General features: G+C 33.3%; 1 protein-coding gene across 1 annotated transcript in view; it reads left to right on the forward strand.

Moving 5' to 3' along the window:
- LOC111056207 overlaps positions 1–5,215 on the forward strand; it is a gene marked incomplete in the record, with an annotated part of 336,828 nt that extends 331,613 nt beyond the window's left edge. Inside the window, 2 exon segments of the mRNA XM_039435672.1 lie at positions 1,388–1,427; positions 2,485–5,215. Of these exon segments, the coding sequence (XP_039291606.1) occupies positions 1,388–1,427; positions 2,485–2,581 (137 nt within the window).
- Between the last annotated feature and the right edge of the window lie 3,710 nt (positions 5,216–8,925).

The raw sequence follows: 8,925 nt of genomic DNA on the forward strand, positions 1-8,925 counted from the left end.
TTCCAAGGCTGGTGCAACAGCTAAAGGACGACGATCCAGATCGAAGGTTGCAATTTTGTGAATGGATTCAGGAGATGGTGATACGTGAACCAGGATTTATTGGTAGCATCATTTGGTTGGATGAAGCCCAATTCAAACTTAATGGAACTGTCAATAGGCACAATTGTGTATACTGGGGTGAAGAAAATCCTCACATTTCAATTGAAAAACTGGTGTAAATGTGTGTTGCAGTTTGTCTTCATTGGACCTTTTCGATTTGAAGGCACTGTAACTGGTATTAATTACCTAACAATGCTTGCTAATTTCATATTTCCTGCCATTCGTGCATTATATGGTAATGATGATTTCTATTTTCAACAAGATGGTGCTCCGCCGCACTATCACAGGGATGTACAAGCTTACCTGGATCAAAATTTGCCAGGCCAGTGGATAGGACGCAGGGGGCCAATCGAGTTTCCAGCACACTCTCCAGACCTTACACCACTGGATTTCTTCTTGTGGGGCACAGTAAAAGATGAGGTGTACAAACGTAAACCACAAAACATAGACATTCTTTGGAGTGAGATTCAAGCAGTGTGTAGAGAAATCTCATTGGACGTTTTGATACAATGTACAGAATCAGTGGTCACTTGTACTCAGAATTGTATTCATGCTGCAGGTCACCAATTTTAACAGTATTGATACTTGTTATTCATGTTTCATTTACATTGGACTTTCAGCTTTCTATTTTCCTGAAATTTAACTTTGTAGAACGGTAAATAAATTTTCTATGAAAGTTCAAAGTCTGTATACATTTTTTTGAAGCACCCAGTATTTGGAATTCACCTCGCTGTAAACAGTAATTCTAAAGGAGTACTTTATAAATTCCAATGTGGTGTGAGACTAAAGGGCCCCACACACCAATGGATTTGGCTCGCGGATTTGGCCTGTCTTGACCTGTGTCCTTGAACGACTCGGAGCTAAATCACTACGCACTATAGTGAGGTCCACGTTATAATGACAGTATTTGATCAACTTTGGTTTAGCTATCCTTGTCTATCATTCGAAAAAGTCGGTAGTACTATACTTTTCTAGGTCCACAACGATGCCAGTTATGTTTTGACAGTGTTGAAATATAATTAATTGATGAAGAGAATCGGGATCGCTATTCTTCTATTTTTATCCACTGCCATTATAACGTGGACCTCACTATAGTAGTAAGCAACGCGAGCCCGGCCTGCCGTACTTTTCAAGGCTATCCTCTCCACCAAAATCGTCCAATAATGTAGGTAAAGGAATTTTGATTTCGGATTTGAATTCAGCGACCCCAAATTCTACAAAGCATAAGGCCCATTTTTAAATATACCCGAAAACAAGGGTATATTAACATTTCTGCTTTATTTTCCAGATGGCGAAATTGGCCTCATTACTAACCCTGAGAGAATTCAGTAAGTAGAATACAAGAATATATATGAATAGAGAAATATTGCTAGATATGTTTGATTATGAAATTTGTCTCAGAGTAAATATTTAATAGACTAATGAAAACACTGGGATATTGTCGAAAGTAAGTGATATTTGACAATATCTCATTGTTTTCATTATGGATAGATATCTTAACAAAACAAAATAAATCTTATAGCACCCTTTATTTTTAAAAAAAAAACTTTAAAATAGTTTAACAACTAGTTTCGGTTTACACCATCTTCAGGTTATGTAAACCGAAACTAGTTGTACTACTATTTTAAAGTTTTTTAAAAATAAAGGGTGCTATAAGATTTATTTCGTTTTATTAATTTAAAAGTAGCCTATGTCAATAATTGTTTTATCTTAACATCTTATTTATCTAAAGTAAATTGACTTACTAACATTTTGATTCATCAGCAATATGGAATGCTTCTTACTCCTGATGAGCGGATGAGCGCAGTCATGGAATTAATCAATGAATGGATCAATTAATTTTTATTCAATTGATTATTGATTATTCAATTAATTATTCATTCAATTGATTATTTATTTATTAATTACTGGATGAGTGAATGAGCAGAGAAATGCATCACACATTACTTCAGAATCAGGAAGTATGTCAACTTGAATATCCACAGCAAAGAGTGTTCTGACATGGAAACTGCATGTATGAATGATTGTAGATTATTATTAACTAGCAGGTAACCCGTGCCCAGCAACAGTCTATTTTAAAACTTGATGTAATGAAAAATCTCGAAGATTTTGAAATATGCCTAAAACCATCCTCGGTTAATTAAGAATCTATATGCAAAATTTCAAGTTCATTAGTCCAGTAGTTCAGACGTGATGATGCGCCAAACATAATTTTCCTATCCCATACGTGTATTAGCCAGTTCTTTCCTTTATTATAGTATATAGAAGCTCTTTCCTTTATTATAGTATAGATTCACCAGTGAAGGCCTGAGTCGCATTGCAATCTGTCTATGTATGTTGGTATTTTTAGGTTGACATTTTGAAAATTTGAATTTGATGTTGCAGACCAGGGAAGGATGCCAATTTTATAGAGAGGACCATTCATGCTACGCCGATCGTGACAAAACTCGGGTTCAAAAAAATTACAAAGATTTTCAATTAATAGAAGGTTGTATAACAACTTCCCCGGAAATATCTAAGAGCTACGCTATTCACTCACCAACAATCTAACCTACCCTTCTATGAAACAATTTTAAACATTTCCTTTTATAGTAAGGTCCACGGAAATGGCAGTGTTTAATTAGCAACGGTATTGCTATCCTTGTCTATCATTCAACAAAGCGGATAGCGCTAATTCCACTGAAAAAAAGGTGTAGAGAATCTATCAAGCTCCATTTTTGAATAGTTAAATTATGAGTATAATTTCTTGCTTGAAAAAATATAATTGATTATTTTAAATGAGAATGAACAGTTATTACATTAATAAACCTGAATCAGCTACCATCAAGAAGGCATTGTCAAGACAGTGAGGATCGGCAACGTTGTTCTCGTATCTTTCTCCACTGCCGTTATATCGTGGACCTCACTATATTCAGCGTTAACCAATGTGCTCCATGGAGGTTAACTAGCTAATTACCATTTAAATTGAAGTCATATAAGATTTATCACTACACAATAGATTTCATGGAGTAGAAACCTCTTGCAGTTATAGTGAGATTATATTTTGCTTTGAACTTTTTGCAATGTTATAAATAACACACTCTTCTTTTCAAGTGTCAATTGGAACTCTTCAACAACTTATCACTTCAATGCAATAGTGGTTGTTTGTTTATCTTGCCCTGCTTGAGCTGGTATAGTTTTATTAATAATTGCGCAGGGTCGATATGACTCAAGGTTACCTTAAATATATGTACGTGTATTCTATAGTGAGGTCCACTACGTTATTATGACAGTGGAGAAAGATACGAGAACAACGTTGCCGATCCTTAGTCTTGTCAATGCCTTCTATAGACGGTAGATGATACATGTTTATTAATGTAACTGTTCATTCTCGTTTAAAATAATCAATTATATTCTTTCAAGCAAGAAATTATATTTTTCAATAATTCAATAATGAGTTTTCATAATTGAGATTATATATTTTGTTAATTAATACATTGTTGAAAGATGATCTGGAGACAAAGCAAATCGAGAAAGAGATAGCGATATCCGCTTTGTTGAATGATAGCAATACTGTTGCTAATCAAACACATTGCCATTATAACGTGGACCACACTAATAGGAAATTTGATATTACCCTATTCGACTGTGAGTGTATCTCAGCATTCCTCAAATCATTTTCTAGGATGTATCTATCCAACTTCAAAGAAGGTGAATCTTATTATTTCACTGTTCCTGAAGGTCACTGTTATTATTGTGATACAATACTTGATACTTACTCGATACTTACTTGATACTTCACCAGCAGCCAGGGCAGGAATTGTCTTCTCCTCTTCAACTTCTTGTGTAGTTGAGAAGTTGATATTGTGATATGTGATTAATCATATTAAATAAAAAAACTGAGAATTTGTCAAAAACCTTGGAAATCTGTGGTTGACAATTTCTTAGTCTTTTTATTCAATTTTCATCTTCCCTTTTATAGGGGTTGTTTATCCCTTATGGTCAGTAGGTGTACTCGTCTACCTTACTTCAATCTAAAATGAAAGTATCACAATAATATCTTAAATGTCTAAATCTTATGCTGACAATTTAAAGCTAATCACACTTATAGGTGTAGAGGAGAATTGTTTTTCTTTTCTTAGAGTAGAATAGGATACAGAATATAACTGAATAGAGCCTTATTCCTTCCATAGTGAGGTCCACGTTATAATGGCAGTATTTGATTAGCAATGGTATTGCTATCCTTGTCTATCATTCAACAAAGCGGAAAGCATTATCTCTTTCTCGCATTGCTCTGTTGTCAGATCGTTTAAACAATCTAGAAATATAATTAATTTACAAAATATTTAATCTTGATTTTGAAAATTTATTGATAGATCATTGAATTTCTCGCTTCATAAAATTTGATTGATTATTCCAAACAAGAATGATACTAATTAGAAAAATATACTAATCAGCTGTTCTTAGTGAGAATTTGTGTGTATTTTTGGCTTCAAAATTCATGAAATAACTTAATTAATACAATGTGCAGTGATAATTATGTTTAATATTTAACTATAATTTGGTTTATAATTTTAACTATAAATTTTTCTAAATTTAAAATTTGCATCTCATATTTATTTTTGGACGAAAGTTGAGCTTGAACTTCTTACAGAAGAAACATAACCTATTTTTTGGACATGTAATCAAAATTTGGGAATGGAATAGTTTTGGGCCAAGCCTGTTGTTCCTTCCCAATCATATTTATATGATTTGTTATTGTATCCACGTATAAATAAATAAAGAATGAACCGTTAATATTACATCAATAACCTGTATCAGCTATCATCTACAGGAGGCATTGACAAGCCAGAGGATCGGCAACGTTTTTCTCCTACCTTTCTCCACTGCCATTATAAGGTAGACCTCTCTATAGAAGCTTTAATTCTAATTTGAATAAAGATCTATTAAATACTGTAGTGATATTATCAAATATTATTTTCAATTTTATTTATATTGGAAAATAGTGAATGTATCTAGAATTATTCACATAATATTTAATTCGTATTGAGAGTTATGAATATTATTATTATTTTATTATCATAAGGATGTTATTATTATTGATATGAATATTAAATAGTATTGAATAGATAATAAAGAGGATTTTCATTTAGAATTTTTTCCAATTCACTCTCTAACACTACAAGATAGCAAGTGATGACCTTTCCTGGTGAGTGTGCCTGATTTGGGAGGATTAGAGAAAGTGTGTTAAAGAGAATTTGGAGGAAGGGTTGCTATCTGCCTGGCTTTCGTGCAAATTAGGACGAGACCATATTAGACGTTTTTTTCAAACTTCAACCAAATCAGCTGAACGGAGAGCTTCCTGTTTTGCTCTGACTGTGAAAATGCTTCGGAAACGCCCAGTATGGTCTCGCCCTTAGGCAGCGGCTCCACTGGCTATAGTTGATCGCGCCGTAATTTTCGCGCGCTACACGCGACAGTTGGGTGGCTCCACGGGCAACAGAGAACGAACTTCTATCCGTCGTGCTGTCGTGGCTTCACTAGCCGTAGAAGTCAGTCAGTGTGCCAGTAGATGTGACCGATGATCGATCATGCCGCAAGTTAACATTCGTCATGTTGTACTCAGTGTACTTTTAGTTTATAGATGACGCCGGTTACAGAACAGAAAATGGTGGATTTATCCAATACCAAGCAACAGGAAGTCTGAAGGCTTGTTCCATACATTGCATGACAAGTTACAGAAGTATTCAGACAAGTTTTTTGAATTTTTGCGCATGTCTCACTTGCTACTTGGTCGGTAGTTGGCACAGGACTGAGACGTAACCAACGCTGCAGTAGAAGCTAGTGGCGGCAAAATGTAGCAGTAGAATAGGACCGGTTCCATTTGCGCGCGACACTACATTCTGTGGTGCGCCGTCAAATGTTACACACTGCAAACTGACGCTAGTGAAGCCACCTCCAGTTGTTTCCTGCCTTCTCATTTCTCTGACTAAAGCCGCGGCTCCACTGGCCGTAGCTGATCGCGCTACAAAGTGCGGTTGGTAAGTCTGAGAAATGAGAAGGATGCAAAATTAAACAGAGATAAAATAATAAACTTTATCCAATTAGACACCAATAACCCCATTTTTGATAGAATCATGCGAATTTAAATCCAAAATTTACAGTCCTAGTTCATGAAATAATATGAAGACACTAACATATGATCAAAATAAGAATCTTCCAGCAGTATTTATTTATTTACTTCTTTTCACCAGATGAGTTACACTCTTGTATATTTTAAAGATTTATGCATGATTATTTGATACATCCTGAAAACCCCTATGTGCCGGTTGCACAAAGGCCGGTTGAATTTTAACCGTGATTAATTTTACGAAAACCAATCAGAGAAGGTCTTTTTGATAAGACGGATTCTCTGTTCAGTTCTTGTGAAATTAATCACGCTTAAAATTTAACCGGCTTCTGTGCAAGAGGGTCCAAGTATAGTTAAAGAACAATACGATCTCCTTTCCAGTTATTGTTGATTCATTATCTTAGTTTCGAAACAGCTATGTCCATTGCTGAGTGAACATTATATAGTGAGGTCTACGTTATAATGGCAGTGGAGAAAGATAGGAGAAAAAGGTTGCCTCTGTCTTGTCAATGCCTTCTATAAAATACGATAGCTGATACAGTCTCACTGATGTAATTAACGATTCATTCTCGTTTAAAATAATCAATATTATATTTTATCAAGCAAGAATTATTTTTCAATAATTCCATAATGAATTTTCAGATGGAATATTTTGTTAATTAATTATTAGTTCTAAATTGTTAAAAGATGATCTGGTAACAGAGCAAAGCGAGAAAGAGATAGTGCTATCCGCTTTGTTGAATGATAGACAAGGATAGCAATACGGTACCATTTCTAATCAAACACTGCCATTATAACGTGAGCCTCACTATTGATTCCATTCATATATAGATTTATTCAATCAAACTACCGGTACTGTACAAGGATAGAAATAATTGAGAATAGATTATTTCACAATCATTTGTTCCAGAACAAAATTTATCTTTGAGGTAAAGAGAAAAATAATAATACCTAAATGGTGATGAAACTTTCACTTCTTCTAAGTACATCTAAATGAATAAAACAACACATAGTCAACAGTGAATGCATTTATCAGCCAATTGAATTCTCTAATTTTATGTAAATTTGGAAATTGGAAATGAAAAATTGTAAATTAAAAAAGAGAACTTCCCCACTTGCCTGCCAACCACCACCATGAGATGTCACCAAAAATCATAGAGCGCAATATCTTACTGTACCTTTTAATAACTTAAAGTTAAATTGAATTACTAAATTTTCTCATAAGACTTTGTGATGCTATTGTAAAGCAAGAGTCATTTAAATAATTTTTAATCCCTTGGAAGAGACGACTTTGGCTACAAATAATCCAGGACCACCAGGAGTTTGGATCGCCATCAGCAGCTCATAGAAAATTCCAGCACGTGAGTGAATAATATTTGAAATAGTGATAGGGCGCCCTCAGTGCTTCGAAATGAAATAAGAAATCAAAGCTAGCTTGTCGAAAGGGTTTTATAAATTAAGAAACTGGTAAAAATACTTGCACAAGTTTAAATATAGTATAAAAGGTATTTTATTAGATAGCAACGAGTCAATCCATATACCAAATGATACATCAATCAAAAGAATACCAAGTTCTAGGCTGATAATACAATGTTCATATGATCATTAATTTCTATAATATAATTTGCAATAATATAATGTAGCTCTGATTCACTAGATGAATTGATCTATCTATTCTGTCAGGTGCCAAATCTCGCACCCTGAGATAAATATATTTATTATAAGAAATCTACTGGAAACCATAGAAATTAATATATATTTGGATTATTGGTTTGTCAATTTATCATGCTCTGATTTAAGAAATTTATATTTGAAAATTTATTATAAGAAATCTACTGGAAACCATAGAAATTAATATATATTTGGATTATTGGTTTGTCAATTTATCATGCTCTGATTTAAGAAATTTATATTTGAAATAGATTGTCCAAGTCGACAAGTATCAGCAAGTTGATATCAAAGCTACATGCAAATAAATGCATATGATCATGAAATGAAAGCACATGGTAGCGTTTTGTGCTATAGAACTTAAAAATAGTATTAACCTGTGATATTTTATTGATTTCGATTATTGTTTTGTTTTATATTATGTATTTCTGTTGCTCTATATATTTTTGCTTTGATTTATTTTTGAGATATTTGTTAATATATGTATCAAATTCTTTATGGTGTACGATTCATTTTATTCCTCAATACTATAGGATATAAGTTTTATTTATATATATTTTTTTATAAGTTACCAGTATTATTGTGAAAGCTCATGTCCGGGCCTATGAAGATTTTAGGGAGATTATATCCTAGTAAAACCACGACCAGATTTTTATAATTATTAAAATAACTCTCATGCTCTACCGATTGACGCCAAGCAGGAGGCTAATCATTATTAATTATAAAAAATAACGTGACAATACTTAGAATGACCGGTTTCGGTCTTTATAAGAGTTTATCAGAGATTGACAATGGTGTAATCACCGAAACTGGTCTTTCTAAGTATCAATACATATGTGGTTTTTTGACAATTTCTTAGTCTTCTTCATTCAATATGAATAATTACCACAGTATCAACTTCTCAACTACACAAGAAGTAAAACAAAATTAACCTTTATACCTTTACATACAAATTTTTCCTGCAACTGCAGTATTGGACTCCAATACAAGATTTTTTTTAAATAATTTATCCAATTAATTTCATAAATCAATTTAATAATTATAATAAG

Source organism: Nilaparvata lugens, chromosome 9 (assembly GCF_014356525.2).
Source record: "Nilaparvata lugens isolate BPH chromosome 9, ASM1435652v1, whole genome shotgun sequence".
Taxonomy (NCBI): Eukaryota; Metazoa; Arthropoda; class Insecta; order Hemiptera; family Delphacidae; genus Nilaparvata; species Nilaparvata lugens.